General features: G+C 43.1%; 2 protein-coding genes across 2 annotated transcripts; both read left to right on the forward strand.

Annotated features, from left to right (window-relative positions):
- Positions 1 to 210: 210 nt before the first annotated feature.
- On the forward strand, positions 211 to 7,713 carry LOC145822482 (uncharacterized). The gene is made up of 2 exons (XM_082919563.1): positions 211 to 232; positions 7,391 to 7,713. The coding sequence occupies exons 1-2, from the start codon at positions 211 to 213 to the stop codon at positions 7,711 to 7,713; spliced, it is 345 nt and encodes a 114-aa protein (XP_082775689.1).
- Positions 7,714 to 9,504: 1,791 nt separating this feature from the next.
- On the forward strand, positions 9,505 to 14,002 carry LOC145822485 (uncharacterized). Its single transcript, XM_082919571.1, has 4 exons — positions 9,505 to 10,053; positions 10,178 to 10,385; positions 10,640 to 10,790; positions 13,909 to 14,002. The coding sequence occupies exons 1-4, from the start codon at positions 9,505 to 9,507 to the stop codon at positions 14,000 to 14,002; spliced, it is 1,002 nt and encodes a 333-aa protein (XP_082775697.1).
- The last annotated feature ends 3,356 nt before the right edge of the window (positions 14,003 to 17,358 follow it).

Genomic DNA, 17,358 nt, shown 5'->3' on the forward strand with positions numbered 1-17,358 from the left:
ATTCAATTGTATATCTCCCTCTAATTGCACAATAAAACATCTGAGTTTGTAGAATTTTTTTGTTAAGTTCTTCCAAGCCAACCACATCAAAACCAGAGGACTGAATTGCTACAGAGGAGAGAAAATCCTCTTCCATTATCAATCCAATCAAACATGAACCCTAGGCCAGTAACGTGAACCCTAGGCTTCATTTGTTGCTTATAACACTACATGAATCAGGATGCTAAGCCAGGTAAGTTGAACGAAAAGAAGAAGATGGGGATGAAGATGAAGAAAAAGAAAGATTTTATCTTGAAGGATAATTTGAGTTAATTTGTTTATTATTTGGGTGTACTACAAATTATGATTTTATCTTGAAGGGCAATTTGTGAAAAAACATAGAGGCCATGTTTGTTTGGGCAGACTAAATTAAGTTGGATTAGTATTCCTTTGACTAATAGTTTTAGGACTACGAATCCCTTTGGATTATGTATCCTATCTTATGTTTGGATTGAGTTAGGATTATAGGGAAAGACCAATAGTCCAGACTTTGGCTTAATTCTCCAATTTATATCCTATCCCTCTCTGTGGGATTAAATAGTCCGTCATACGTGGAACACCATATCCGGATGGATTGTTAATCCGTTTTTCAATTGTTTAACTAAACATTGGATTAATAATTTTATTGGATTATTAGTCCAATCCCAAGCTCATGTGCATCCAAACAAACATAGCCAGAGTGTATTGAGAATAAATTATAATTCTAAATAATTTAAGAGAGAGTACTGAGAAATTGAGTGCACTAAATAATTTTTTAAGTGTAAATAGAATCACCTGTATAAGTGTTGCAATTATTTTGGGTCCTAATTTTAGACTATTTTCTAGGAGCCCAAGCATTGCTTTCTTGGTTTATGCCTAGAGTCAGCCCTGTCCCTATTCATAATGACACGAAAATAATATCCAAAATGAGATGGACATGATTAAGGGCAATAAAAATATTTTGTCGACTTAGCTTTGATTATTTTAATGACTTCCAAATCTATAAGGTGCTTTGAGTCTACCCTACTTTATCTTTTATTTTTATTTTTATTTTTTTTTATAAATTTAAATTTTAATTAATTATCATTTGTTTAATGAATTAATGGATAGTAGGTTAAAAAATATTGATATTCCACAAATCTCATGGGTATGGCCAGGCGGTGCCACTCACAGTTTGTGGTTGACGAATGCAGTAGGGGTTCATCATTTTATATTGGCGTGGTGATTATGGAAATAACAGTAAACATGACATTTTGTTGTCATATCACGTAATGTTTATGAGTACTGTTTAGTATATTTATAATTATACATATAAATTTTTTGCTGTCTTTAATCGAAAGTACCCGTTGAAAAATAAACATAAATACTTCAAAACTGCTAAACAATTACATGTGTGGGTTTAGAGGGGCACTATTTAGTGTTGATAGCTGCACCTCATATCAATTACAGGGGACTGAAAGTTTTCATAATTAAAAAAACTATCTTTCTGAATAAGTGACCCGGGCTCGAGCTACATACATATCTTATATGATGTTCTTACTATAATAATAATAATAATAATAAAGCATTTAGGCATTCATAATATTCCTTTCCTGGGGCATTTGGTACGCCAATGGAGCCCTTAAAGATGGTGACACTGCCTTTCATATGTAGTACGTGTCAACTGGCTGGATCATAACCACATTAAAAATTGACAATTAAAATATTTGCATTTTTTAGAGATAAGGATGAGAATTTTTATGATGTTTGAATTATGGATGTCGGTGAAGATTTAAAAAGGAAAATAGAAAATGTGAGTGAAATGTACTTATATTTTAAATTCATATTTCACCTATTTTATTATTATTTTTTATTTTTTTCAAATCTCTATCCAAATTCATAATCGAAAATACAGCTTAAGAGTGGATGTTATGACGGAAGCTTAGCAATGGGAGAGCGACAGGATGCAAGACAGGCTAGCTAGATTCCAGTGATTCATCCGAGAAAGAGTGGTGGAGCACATAGCAATGGGAGTGTTAGTATATTATTGTATATTCATATTGTATATTAGTAGTGTTAGTCATCATTGTAGTCCATTATTATGTTTATGCTTTCATAATTGTTGTTCCCTCTCTCTCTTTATGCTTTCGGTGCAACGGCACCCAATGTCCCTCTTCCTCTCTATAAAAGAGAGGTGTAAATCTCCTTGTAATTACACACAGATATACAACAACTGAACAATTCAGTATTTCTCTCTCTCTATTCTCTATCACTCTCTAAAATTATTGTTTCATGGTATCAGAGCCCAGTGTTGCATTTCTGGCAATTTTCGATTTTGGTGTTTAGTCCCGTACACAGTGGCATACATCAAACCGCTCGGAATTTCCTCACGATTCCAACGGCACCAAGCCCGTCCTCAGAACACGCTCCACGCGCCCTCACGCGCCACCTTTGTCTTCGGCGCGTCACCACCTCCGTCACCACTCTCACACGCGCCCGCACGCGCCATCTGTTGCACCTTGCTTCCGCCACGCGCCTCCACGCGCCCACACAACCGCGGCTGACGTCAGCCCTACCACTCCCGTACGCCGCGCCTGCTACTGTGCGCCTTTCGTGCGCCGCTTCACTAAAGTGCACCCGCGTGCGCCAAAACGGCTACCGTGCGCCGCGCCTGCGCCTGTCCGCTATCGTGCGCTGCCGCTTCCTGCTAACGTGCTCCTTCTTGCAGCCTGCTAACGTGCGCCGCTGACATCATTGCTGACATCATCTCTGTCCAGCATACCTTTCCTGGCTATTTTCGACCTTCCGGACTCACTGGTACACTCTGTTTTACCTAATTTTGCTCCTACAGGTCTATTCCTCTTGCTTTAAATCCTACTCAACTCGTATTATGGATCGTCCTGATGCCTCCCATCCCATTTCCGTTATTTTGAATGGTTCCAACTATGTTCTGTGGGCCCAAGCCATGTCTTCCTTCCTCAAAGGCAAGAAGCTCTGGCGAATTGTCACCGGGGATGTGACTAAACCGGTTAAAGACAGTGTCACTACTGAAACTACTGCTCATACTGCTACATATGAAGACCAACTTGAGGAATGGGACAGTAAAAATTACCAAATCATTACCTGGTTTCGTAATACATCTATTACCTCTATCAGTCTTCAGTTTGGTCGCTTTCAGCTTGACTCTGTAAATACTCCTGCAAAGGACATATGGAATTTTTTGAAAGAACGATACCAGACTACTGGTCTTGCCCATCAATATCAACTTCAGAACCAACTTCATCGCATGCGCCAAGAATCCACTCAGTCCATTAATGACTTCCTTTCTCAAATGTACTCTGTTTGGGATCAGCTTGCTCTTTCGGAACCAACTTGGCATAACCACGAAGATGCTGTTTTATTTACTATCTATCGCAACCAGCAAAGATTGGTGCACTTTCTCATGGCTCTTACTTCCTCCTTTGAGCCCGTACGTGCCTCTCTGCTTCATCGCCATCCATTGCCCACTCTTGAACAAGCAATTTCTGAGTTGCTCTCAGAGGAGACTCGTCTTGGTACACTTCAAACTCATCATGTGGACTCTGTTCTTGCCACTCCTCCGTCCCGGCCATCATTTACCCAGCGGCCCACTGCTTGCCTCTATTGTCAGAATCGGGGCCTTTCTTCAACCCATCTCCTGGTCAACTGCCCCGTCAGATCCTGCCGCTACTGCAACAAACTTGGTCCTGGTCATCTACAACAGGATTGTTATCGCAATCCTTCCCGATCATCCTCCAACAGCCACTCCTCTCGTGGTGGCTCTTCCCGGGGAAACTTTCATCGTTCCGGGAATCAGTCTCATCACACTGCTGCTGCTGCTTCCGGGAATCAGTCTCATCACACTGATGCTTCTGCCTCTGCGGAGTTCTCTGAGTCACCTGCTCCGTCTACATCTCGCTTTTCTCCGACAGATGTAGAGGCCATGCTCAAACAACTTCTCTCTTCATCTGGTACACCTCCTCCTACTGCTTTGTCTGTAATCCCAGGTAACTCTTCTTGGTATTTTGACTCTGCCTGTTGTAATCATATGACCTCCAGTTCTACTATCTTTTCTTCCTCCTCCTCATCTCCTCCTTTTCCCTCCATTCATACTGCTGATGGTTCCCTCATGTCTGTCCGTCATGTTGGTACTGTTTCCACCTCTTCTTTATCTCTACCTCAAGTTTATCATATCCCTGCTCTCACTTTAAATCTTATTTCCATTGGTCAATTATGTGAACTTGGTCTAACTGTCACATTTTCTGCTACTGATTGTTTGGTACAGGACCCTCAGACGGGGCAGACTATTGGGATCGGCCGTAAGCATGGACGTCTCTATGAACTCATTCACCTTCATGTTCCTACCTCTCCTCAGATCGCTGCTCCTACCTCTACTTCCTCATTATCTCCCTTTCATCTTTGGCATTGTCGCTTAGGGCATATTTCTGTTAATCGCTTAAAGTCTTTGGTTTCTAGTGGACAGTTGGGTCATGTAATTCCCGATCATTTCGATTGTATACCCTGTCAACTTGCTAAACAACCTGCTTTATCATTTAATAAAAGTACTTCTGTTTCCCTTGCACCTTTTGATCTTATACATTCGGATATTTGGGGACCCTCCCCTACTCCTACTATGGGGGGATCTCGTTATTTTGTTGTCTTTATTGATGATTTTTCCCGATTTACTTGGCTTTTTCTCATGAAACATCGGTCTGAACTTAAACACATTTATTATCGCTTTGCCCAAATGGTCCACACCCAATTCTCTAAAGTCATCAAAATTTTTCGCTCTGACAATGCCATGGAATATCGGGATTCAGATTTCCTTTCCTTTCTTCAGCATCATGGTACACTGCCTCATCGTTCTTGTGCTGGCACGTCCCAGCAAAATGGCCGCGCTGAACGGAAACATAGGCATATCCTTGACACTACTCGTGCTCTCCTTCTGTCTTCTTCTTGTCCTGAAAACTTTTGGGGGGAAGCTGCCCTCACTGCTGTTTACACTATCAACTGTGCTCCTACCCCTGTCATCCTTAATCAAACTCCCTTTGAACGTCTGCATGGCACTCCTCCTCCTTACGCCAATCTCCGGGTTTTTGGCTCTGCCTGCTTTGTTCTTCTTCAATCTCATGAACACACCAAACTTGAACCTCGTTCTCGTCTTTGTTGCTTTCTTGGATATGGAATTGAACATAAAGGCTTTCGCTGTTGGGATCCTATCTCTAAACGTCTTCGTATCTCTCGCCATGTCGTTTTCTGGGAACACCAAATGTTTTCCTCGCTCTCCTCATTTCACCTACCCACACTTTCCACTTCTGTACTGTTTACTAATCCTTCCATCGATCTTTTCTCTGCTGATTTTGATACAGGGTCTTCATTCATCGAGACGCCCTTGCTCACTCCTGATTCTGTCCAGCCTGCTCCCTCTGAAGGTCTACCTCTTATTGCCACACCTCCTTCTCCACCGGTTCTTCCTCCCACCGATCCTCCTACGGGTCGACCACGCCGGGTAACTCAACCTCCTCTCCATCTTCGTGATTATATTGTTGGATCTGCTGCCTTCTCTACTTATGAACCTACCTCCTATCGTGAGGCTTGTACTAATCCTCTTTGGCAGCAAGCTATGACTGATGAACTCCAGGCCTTGGACAAAGCTCATACTTGGGATCTTGTTGATCTTCCTCCTGGCAAGACTGCAATTGGCTGCAAATGGGTTTACAAAATCAAAACACATTCTGATGGCTCTATTGAACGCTACAAAGCTCGTCTTGTTGCCAAGGGTTTCAACCAGGAATATGGTATTGATTATGAGGAGACATTCTCTCCTGTTGCTCGACTTACCTCTGTTCGCAGTTTACTTGCCGTTGCTGCTGCTCGCCACTGGGGGCTCTTTCAGATGGATGTCAAAAATGCTTTCCTCAATGGTCATCTTCTTGAGGAGGTCTACATGCAACCTCCACCTGGGTCCACTTTTCAACCTCATCAGGTCTGCAAACTACAGCGTGCTCTCTATGGCCTCAAGCAGGCGCCTCGTGCTTGGTTTGCTACGTTCAGTTCTACCATTCATGACTTCGGGTTCACCTCTAGCTCCTATGACTCAGCTCTTTTTATACGATCTACTTCTCATGGTACCACTCTTCTTCTTCTATATGTGGATGATATGATTATCACTGGTAATGATGAAGCTGGTATTCTCCACCTCAAACAGTTTCTCCACCGACAGTTTGAAATGAAGGACCTTGGTACTCTTAACTACTTCTTAGGCCTTGAAGTCTCTCATGACTCTACTGGTTCCTATTTGTCCCAGGCCAAATATACATCCGATCTTCTGGCTCGTGCTGGTCTTACTGATTGCAAAACTACCTCTACTCCAGTTGATCCTCAGATTCGTCTCACTCCTCTCGATGGGACTCTTCTCTCTGATGCTACTCTTTATCGCCAGCTCGTCGGCAGTCTTGTCTACCTCACAGTCACTCGTCCTGACATTGCCTATGCTGTTCACATTGTCAGTCAGTACATGTCGGCCCCCCGCACTCCCCACTATACTGTTCTACTCCGCATTCTTCGCTACCTCAAAGGCACTCTGTTCCATGGCCTTCACTTCTCTGTTTCCTCCTCTCTTGAACTGCGTGCCTTTTCCGATGCTGATTGGGCTGGGGATCCTACGGATCGACGCTCTACCACAGGTTTCTGCTTCTTCTTAGGGGATTCTCTTCTTGCTTGGCGTAGCAAAAAACAATCCCTCACTGCCCGCTCTAGTACCGAAGCTGAATACCGAGCTCTTGCTGATACTACTCAGGAACTTCTCTGGCTTCGCTGGCTCCTTACTGATATGGGTGTTTCTTCCTCTGGTCCTACCCCTCTCTATTGTGACAATCAGAGTGCCATTCAGATTGCTCACAATGATGTTTTTCATGATCGCACCAAACATATTGAAATTGATTGTCACTTCATTCGCCAGCATGTTACCTGTGGTACTGTTCATCTTCTTCCTATTGCTTCAGTCGATCAACCCGCTGATATCTTCACTAAAGCTCATCCTCCTGGCCGCTTTCATGATCTTGTTTCCAAACTCAACTTGGTTGATGCTTTCCCTCCTTGAGTTTGCGGGGGGATGTTAGTATATTATTGTATATTCATATTGTATATTAGTAGTGTTAGTCATCATTGTAGTCCATTATTATGTTTATGCTTTCATAATTGTTGTTCCCTCTCTCTCTTTATGCTTTCGGTGCAACGGCACCCAATGTCCCTCTTCCTCTCTATAAAAGAGAGGTGTAAATCTCCTTGTAATTACACACAGATATACAACAACTGAACAATTCAGTATTTCTCTCTCTCTATTCTCTATCACTCTCTAAAATTATTGTTTCAGGGAGGATTAGTAATGGGTTATTCAATGTCTTCGTGGATAATCTACTGTCTTCAATGGATGTAAAAGCCTTGTTTAAACTGTTTATGAAGTTTGGAGTTGTTAAGGACGTGTTCATTCCTTTTAAAAGGAGGAAAGTAACAAAGTCAAGGTTTGGATTTGTTAGATTTGATTGTTACGTTGCAGCGAATTTTGCAATCCAGAAAGCCAACGAATTGTGGGTTGATGATAGGAGTTTACAAGTGAAGCTTGCTGCTTATGATAGAAGCAAAAATGAGGAGTTGTCGAGGAGACCACACCATGTTGTTTTGAGGATTAATGGTTGAAGGACAGAGATTGAGAAGCGATCTTTTGTGGAGGCACTGAAAGGTAATAAAAACATGACTGTGGAGAAGACGAGACTGACCATCCCTGTGAATGAAGATGGACATGGGTGGTTGCTAGAAAGTGTGATTATGAGGTTGAAGATTGAGGGTTCAATCCATAACATTCAAAAGGTGTTGAGCGATAAAGGTTTAGGTCAAACAATGGTAAGGTGTGGTGGAGGAAAGGATGTTGTGTTAACATTCAAGTCTCAAGAGATCATGAAGGAAAGTTTTGGACTCATTAAGGAATGGTTTGATGAATGGTGTGAGTCGATTGTTGTCTGGAAACCAGGTCTGCATCTTCAGCAAGAAAGGTGTGTCTGGCTTAGGTGCTTTGGTGTTCCTCTTAATGTATGGAACATATCCACTTTTAATCGAGTTGGGAACATATGGGGGAATGTTATTGGATTGGAGGATGATATTTGTCAACCCTCTTCATTTTGTTATGGGAAGGTCTGTGTTGCTACAAATTGTATGGAGTATATTAACACTACCATTAATCTTGAATGTAAAGGTAGATGTTATCCAATTTTGGTATGTGAAGAACAAATAGTTGATAAAGCAACTATTAGCAACATGAGTCTTTCAAGGTGTATGAATGGTTGCTGCTCAAATATGGTTGTTAGTTTGGAGTCTATTGCTGATTGCATAGGCCATGAGGAGAGTGAACCAGCGAAGGTATAGAGCAAAGTGGAAGATAACAATGGAGGCCAGGGTATGGTGAAAGTTGAACCAGCAAACGACATCAGCAGAATGGAAGATGGTGCTGATCTGGAAGCAAGACAGATCAGGTGTGGTGCTGAGTCAGTAGAGTCTGAGGAGGTGGCTAACATTCAATTGGCTAATGTTAACAATATGCGTAATGAGGTAGACATAGTTGTGGAGGAGACAACCCATGTCATGGGAACCAGTAATGATGAGGCAGCTGGGGTGCAGGTCTCGAGTATGAAGGGGGCGGCTAAGTTAGTCTCTCCGTATGTCAATATTAATGCCCAGAAGCAGGTTCTTGAAGAAGACGTTATCAACCCAAGTGTTTTGAAAAGTCTTAGTGGCACAAAGGTGGATAGGCCAGGAGTTCATTTGGTGGTGAATGGTGTAGAGGCCCATTTGAGTGGGCCATCAACTAGGCCCATTATCTCTAATTTTTGTGAAGGGAGTGTATTAGGTCATAAAGGTGTTAAAGCCTAAAGTCATGTTGGGCTTCGATTAGGTCCAACATCTAGTCTTATGGGTAATGTGGTTATTAAGGAGGGGGGGTTCAGTCAGAAAAAGAGGAGCAGAGTAAAGGGAAGGAAAATATTGTCAATGGCTGATTAAAGATGGATTCGTAGGTTGATAAGAGGTGCTGGTTTGGAAAGAAAAAAAAGGGACTAGTTCCTATGGGAAGCTGGAATAGAGGAGCGGTTTGCAAAACAACAATGGTAGCATTGTCATCATCTATCTTAAGCAGCTGATCTTAGACTCGTGGATGTCTAATGCGTAGGGAGGCACAAACGACAATACAGATTTGTAATGCACTGGGTATGCAGTGTGAGGGTTGTGAAGAGGATTTATTACTTAAATGTGTGGGATTGGAGAAGAATGATTCAGATCAGGCTATTCAGGGAATGGGGGTGAATCGACCTTAAATACCTGAAGTTGGAGATTTGGGAGTTAGATTGTTTGTATTTGCTCACATGGAATATTAGAGGGCTTGGAAAGGCTGGGAAACGACGAAAGATAAAGAAGGTGCTTAATGAAAAGAAAGTGGATATGGTGTTTTTTCAGGAGACAAAGAGAGCAGAAATTTTAGAGGAAGTAGTGCGTTCATTATGGCCAGGGGTGGAGATGGACTTTGTGGTGGTAGATTTGGATGGGCATTCTGGTGGCCTGTTGTGTATATGGAAGCCATCAGTTTTTGCGTTGTCAAGATGCTGTTGCAACCGGAATTTCATCTTGTTGTCAGGTACTATTGCTCCATCTTTTTTGTGTGTGCTGATGAACGTATATGCACCAAATGAGGTTTCTAGGAGGGGTTTAGTATTGGAGTCCATCACAAGGTTAAAGTCCATTTTCCAATTTCGTTGGTGCCTGGAGGGGGGGAATTTTAACGAGATTAGGAATATTAAAGAAATAAAAGGCTGTTCTAGAAGGGAGAGAGGAATGAAGAATTTCAATGATTTCATTGATTGGATGGAGGTTACTGAATTGGATATGCTTGGAAAAAAGTATACTTGGTGTAATGCTGCAGAGGGAGAAAAGTGGAGCAAAATTGATAGGTTTCTTTTGTCCCCCGAGTGGATGTTAATGTTTAAGTTCAAAGTTTGGGGGTTGGGGGTTGCCTAGAAAAGTCTCTGATTATTGCCCAGTGGTTCTAATGGAGGATACAAGAGATTGAGGTCCAAGATCATTTAGGTTTATTAATGCTTGGATTTTGCATCCTCAGTTCATCTCCGTAGTTAAAAAAGCTTGGGAGGATACAGTGGTATCAGGTTGGGCTGGTTATAAAATTTTTGCCAAGTTAAAAGCAGTCAAGGCATCCTTGAAGCAATGGAATATGGAAGTGTTTGGAAATGCTAATCATAAACTTAAAGTTTTTGAGGATGAATCACGTGAGTTGGATCTAATTGCTGAAAGTAGAGATCTTGATGATGGTGAGTTAGTAAGAAAAATGGAGCTTAGAGGGAAGTGCTGAAGTGGAGTAAGAGAAAGGAATGTTTGTGGCTTCAAAATTCGTGATTCTCATGGACATTGAATGGGGATAAGAACACCAAGTTTTTTCATTTCATCGCCTCTTGTCATCAAAATAAGAATTCGTTAAATTCGTTGACTGTTAATGACAATGTGATTGAGGATCTGGTGATTATCAAGGAAAAAGTTTATAGACACTTCAAATGTTTATTTTTAGAATCTTGGAAGGTTAGGCCTAAGCTTGGAGGAGTCTTTAAATCAATTGGGAGTAATGATACTAAGGTTGAGTTGGAAGCCGCCTTCTCTAAAACTGAAATATGGGCAGCTGTTAAGGAGTTCGATGGGAATAAGGCTCCTGGGCTAGATGGGTTTAATCTGTTATGTTTTCAAAAGTGTTGGAAGGTGTTTAAGGTGGAGATTGTTCAATTTTTAAATGATTTCCATTGTTATGGAAGATTGACTAAGTGTTTTACTAGTTCCTTTGTTACTTTAGTTCCAAAAAAAGATTGTCCAGTGGGCCTGTAGACGTCCCCGAACGCTCCGGGAGAGGAACGAGTCCCCCGTTCCGTTTGATATTGGGCTCACTACAGTTCAGGACTCTCAAATTGTCACGGTTCTAAATCTGAACCAAAGAGTCCAAATCCGGCAAATCGTTTTGAGAAAACAGATTTTTAGAAAAGAAGTGCCAAACATGGACTGCTTTGCCAGATACAGAGTCGCCACCTAAATATTTTATTTTGAAAAATTTAGGAAACCCTAACTCGTTGCCTAAGGCCACGTGTCCGTCATCACCAAAGTTGCCTCGGCTCGGGAACTTGGGTACGATTGGGGAAGGTCACTTCGTGAGCACCCCCGCTCGCCCGATCAAAGATTGGCCTCTACTAACCATGATATCTATTTTTGAAAACATTATGTGTTCTTATTCCGGTTATTAGCCTAGGTTACTATGTGATGCGCACAGCATACAAGTATAGACTGGATCGCCTTAATTGGAACAAAACATTTCATGTTTGTTTGTTTGAAAATGGTTTGATGGTGCTACCCGCAAGTAGGCTAAGACGTGGATTTGCCACCCTCAAGTGGGCTTAGAAAACATGATTTTGCCACTATCTAGTGGGCTTAAAACACACAGTGAATGAATTGTTCCAATCCAAATAACCCAACCTTCACCCACAGGCATTCAGGCAGTTATATCACATAAACAATTAGCCTTATGGTAAGCATGCTATCATGGCAGTCACTTACACGCATGCAAGGATGCTAAAGCATAAAACTCACTGAGTACTCCAAGCCAAAATAGAAACTAATTAGAAATCCATGCATGATCCTAATTATACAGAAATGCCTAATGCAACACATGCAAAATGCAACTAAGATAGGCTCGGCTATTCTAGACATGGCATATGAAATGCCACAGCTAACATGTATTCAACTTAGAATTGAAAATACAATGCAGTTAGTATGATGCGCCGAGCCCGGTGCATGCAAAACAGATGAATAAATGCAAACATGCTATCATACTGTATGCTAATTGAAACATGCCCTAATCTAACCATCATAAGCGGGTAAATAAAAGGGAGAAAGACGTGGGGTTGGAAGGCATACATCACACACACGCACACTTATTACAGTTGTGCCCTCGCGCAGAGGGTCCGAAAGAATAATACAGTCCCGAATAAATATTACAGTCTAAATAATTACAAAATCCTAATTAAATTTACAAATTTAACTAAGAAAGCTGTAAACTGGCATGCATGCCAGGGACTGCCTTGACTCTGATGAATGATGTATATTTGGGCTGCCTTGCACGGAAATCCACTGGGATGTCCCAATTAGCCTCTGTTTTGCAATGATTTCTTGGAAAACGCGCCAAGCCCCGGAAGACTGCTGATTCTTGATTTGCTGCAACAGAGAGCAGGAGAGGGGCATAGCAATGTATTTTATAGATGTATGCATGCCTCGATTCTCGTGCCATCAATCACGCATCTCGATGCATGATGGCCGAGGAGACGAATTGTGCAACTCAATATAGAATGAATGCACATAAAAACTCAACTAAAACCTAACTCTATCATGGATAATCCGGAGTGTCGGTGACTGGAAAATTGAGACACGTTCCGTCACTCGGAGTACGAAACGTACCTCGTTTCCCGTGCTCGGGCTAACTTCTATCCCAAGCACGATGCAATATGCATGATATGCATGAAATGCAACTAAGATACAACCTAACATACACAATGCTATGAAATGGCATACACGATGCACGAGCTAACATGGCATACACAATGCGCTGACATACAACCCAGCATACGCAATGCTATGAAATGAAATGGCATACACAATGCATAATGGACTTACACCAACATGAGTGGACCTCAGCCACACTCACATAAGAGGCCATAAGATGAAAATGAGACTCTCGAAGTACGTGCACGCATGCATGCAAACCGAGGACCGACCCTAGGGCATCGAATGCCACTCTAACAAGACATGGTAAGGCATGGAATATGGCATACGAGCATGAAAATTTCAGCGCTAAAATATGACCCGAAGCGGCCCCAAATCATGACAATATAGCACCCAATGCATGAAATGGTCCCGAAATGCAAGATTAAGCACATGAAATGACTTGTAGCTACATCAAGCATGCATTATTTGATCATGACATGTGAAGACAGATTCAAGGAAGCCCCAAAAAAAGCATGTTTACATTTTTAGGTGAGGCCAAACAATGAACACAAATGGGGCTAAGCTAGCATGCAAAAATGGCCCTAAATGTGAGATAATGAAGCAAGTCACAGATGCTGGCCCCAAACAGCTGAGGGCCCTTCAACAATATTGAAGAGGGACCCAAAAAATGGCATTTCTAAGTTGGTGGCCGAGCCAAAAACAGTGCACAAGCATGCTCAAAATACTATGCAAGACAAGGCCAAAAAGAGAGCTATAACACAAAGTACAAAAAGGATGCCTCAAATAGTAAATGACCCTTAATAAAACATAAATAGGGGGTCAAAAAAAGGTTGTTTTCAGTTCGGACCAGAGTCCAAAAACAGAAGCACAAGAGGCTAATAAATCATGCAAAAATGGAGCCAAAAAAGGGATATAAAGGTAAGTGGAAGATAGAAGCGTCAAACAGTAATGATCCCTTCAACAACATTGAAGAAGGGCTCAAAATAAGACCCTTTATAGTTTATGACATACCTCAAAACAATTTATACATAGGCCAAAAATACTACTCAAGAAATAGGCATACAAAAGAGATAATGAAGCAAATGGAACAAGGAGGCCTCAAACAGTGAGAGGCCCTTAAACAAACATGAACAATATCTCAAAATAAGCCTAGTTCCAGTTAGGGTCGGAGCCCAAAACAGTAAGAAAGTATGGCCTAGAAAGCATGCAAAATATGGACCAAAAGGAGGGAAATAGAGCTTACCCTTGAAGACCAATCTTTTGGCAACTCTTGGCTTGAGTTTGGTGGCTCCTTAGCTCTAAAAATGGCCCTGAAGCTACTGGAATGGATGATGGTGGTGTGGTGCTTGGTGGTGGTGTGGAAAGGGGTGTAGGACTTGAAAGGTTTTGAGCTTGGAATAGAGAGGAAGAGAGATATAATGCAAAAGGCTTGAGGCAAGTTTTTGTAACCCTAATAACAGAGCTGGAGCTGTTGTTATATAGAAAAAAAGGGGGGGAAAAAGGGGAGAAAAATGGAGGGAAAACAATCCAAGTTTTCCTCCAAAATGCAGCCCCCCAGATACAGAATCTGGGGGGAAAAAGAATGTATATTTGAGATGTACTTGCAGTAAGGATTCTGGCCGACCGGTTGTTGAAACTGCAGGTGGCCGGCCGGCTTTCCCCATGGCCGGCAGGCCAAGGGTCAAAACGGTCAATGAGAATTAATGGCCGGCCACCACAGAAATAGGGCCTCCCATGTGTGCACAACACAACCCTGTGGTCAAAAATTGGAGAAAGTGAACCAGGAGAGAGAACAACCCACTTTTCAAAGGGGTTCAAAAGAGTCAAAAAGAATTACTGGCCGGCCACCAAATATTGGTAGCCTCCCAGATGTGTACATCATAAATATGGGGTTTAGGGTGCAAGAAAATGGCCCAAGGGTGGTCAACATTGGCTTTGAAGTGAACAAAATCGGGCGACGGAGGGCGATGAAGGGATAAAGTTGGCTGACAGAACAATTACTGGCCTCCCATCCTTCTATGACCTTCCTAGCAATGAAACAGAGGTCCCTGCCAAAAATGAACCAAAACCGATGCAAAATGAAGGTTCGGGGGTCGAAACGCGCAGCCCGAGGCTCCGAAAACTGACTGTTAGGCACCGGAAGTGGTGCTCGACCACGAAGTCGGTTTCTCGAACCACAGTGTCCCTCAAAAGGGAACAAATAAGATGTATTCCAAAAACCGGGGCAAACGGAGGTGGTTAGGCGGTCCCGAACTGAGGCACACGGCCAAGGCTCCGAAAAATCGGAAACCGGGCTCCAAACGGGCAAAATGGCCTACGACCACGAAACGTAGCCTATGGCCACTGAGAGATGATCTACGAGACCTCTCCCTCCCTTCGGGAAGAGAAAATAGAGAAAACAGAGCCTGGTTCGCAAACCGAGGCAAAGCACAAAAGAGTCCAGAAGTCCGGAGGCAAGGCTCGTAGCCGAGACTCTGAAACTTCTGAACAAGCACAATATGCAATATCACCGAGTGCTCAACTGGTGACGTCTGAGTCTCAAGGTCGGTCAAAAATGGGGTGTCTACAGTTGCCCATCTTTGACAGAACTCGGAAGTCATAAGTGACGGGAGTGAATGTCAAAGCCCAGAGACGACCCATTTTTGATAAGGCCGAAGACTTAGACAAACATACGAAATAACACAGATGTGCCCGCAGGCAGGGGCAAAATGCAACCGAAAATGCAAGAAGCCGAAGGTAACTTAATGATCATGCAAATGCAGCGAGCTGTAATGAAGCAAGTATTCGCAAATAGATGCAACAATTTTAAGCAAGAATGCAAAGCAACAACTACATTTCATGCAGTTAAGAATGCGGAGAATTATTCAATTCTCGTCGCGTCTCACACGGAGAAGATACGATACCTGCACGATTCGTCTGGTCGCACCAGTCTCAAATGAACCGTACATATAATATCGTGCCTGCAAAAGAAAGAAACTCAACAAGCACAACGTATCCAACAATATATATCCAATGTGATATTGAGTGCAGACAATCGCGATGCTGATGGAAAAGTGCATCGCAATGCGGGAAGGAACGCGTGCGACAACGAGGGTTCAAGCATGGAGGCTTGGTGATGTCAAAGAGACGTGCATAACAATGCAAGTATGCGCATGAGAATGCAAGTTATGTGCATGATAATGCAGAACAACCAGGATGCATGTTCTTCACAAAACAAAGAGCTAGGAAATGCGCGTTTCGGCGAGGGCGATTCGATCGCGACCTCCGGTTCACCTCCCGGAGAAGTTACAATATGTTCAAAAAGGATACATCTCACTTTTGATGAGTAATGATGAGACACGCATCGGAAGTTAAAGCTGAGGTCCCGGCAGAGCGATTTCGCGGCGGGAAGTGCACTTCTCTTATACTTTTTCAGGTCCTGGGGACTCCAATCCTCCTCAAAATTTGCAGGGACCTTGAGGGGCATTTGGGGAACACCACCGGCCAGTTTTATGGGGAGAGGGAGGCCACCGACCATTTCTTGAAGAGTGAATGGCCGGCCTGCCAGAAAAAGTGGCCGGCCGGCCACTTTGCCAAATTCGGGGGCAATTTTGTCCTTTTAGCCTCTTTTCTATAAATACACTTATCTAAACACTTTGAGCTCATAAGTGCAGCTCCGAAATCCTCCTCTCTAGCTTCCCAAACCATTTTCTCCCTCAGATCTGGGCTCTATACGCGTTTTCCAACGTCCTACGCAAGTTGTTTTCGCGAAATCTTTCAGTTTCAAGCACTTTGAACCGATTAAATTTTGGTTTCGGGGCTTGTAGACACCCCATTTTTGACCGACCTTAAGACTCAGACATCACCGATTGAGCGCTCGGTGACGTTGCATATCGTGCTCGTTCAGAAGTCTCAGAGTCGCGGCCGTGAGCCCTGCCTCCGGATTTTCGAACCCTCTTCTGTGCCTTGCCTCGGTTTGCAAACCAGACTTGGTTTTCTCTGTTTCTTTTCCTGAGGGGAGGGAGAGGTCCTATAGACCATCTCTCAGTGGCCGTGGGCTACATTTTGTGGCTATAGGCCATTTTGTCCATTTCGGAGCCCGATTTCCGGTTTTTCGGAACTGTTGGCCGTGTGCCTCGGTTCGGGACCGTTTAACCATCTCCGTTTGCTCTAATTTTTGGCATACATCTTGGTTACTCCCTTTTGAGGGACACTGAGGTCTGAGAGACCCACTTCGTGGCCGAATGCCACTTTCGGTGCTTAACAGGCAGTTTTCGGGGCCTCGAACTGCGCGTTCTGGCCCCCGAGCATTCGTTTTGTATCGGTTTTCGTTCATTTTTGGCAGGTACCTCTGTTTCATCACCAGGAAGGTCGTAGAAGGGTGGGAGGCCAGCAATTGTTTCAGCAACCAGTTATATTCCTCCGGCGCCCTCTGACGCCCGTTTTTTCTCACTTCCAAGCCAATGTTGAACACCCTTGGGCCATTTTCTCGAACTTTTAACCACATATTTGTGATGTACACACATGGGAGGACACCAAAAGTTGGTGGTCGGCCACTAATGTTGATTGACCCTTTTGAACCCCTCCAAAAAGTGGGCTTTTCTCTCTCCTGGTTCACTTTCTCTAGTTTTTGACCACATGGTTGTGTTGTGTACACATGGGAGGCCACCAATATCATATGGTCGGCCACTAATTCAACTTGACATTTTTGACCCTTGGCCGGCCGGCCATGGGAGGTAGCCGGTCGGCCACCTGCAGCTCCAAAAA

The sequence above is a fragment of the Camellia sinensis genome, chromosome 1 (assembly GCF_055761805.1).
Source record: "Camellia sinensis isolate YWXY chromosome 1, ASM5576180v1, whole genome shotgun sequence".
Taxonomy (NCBI): domain Eukaryota; kingdom Viridiplantae; phylum Streptophyta; class Magnoliopsida; order Ericales; family Theaceae; genus Camellia; species Camellia sinensis.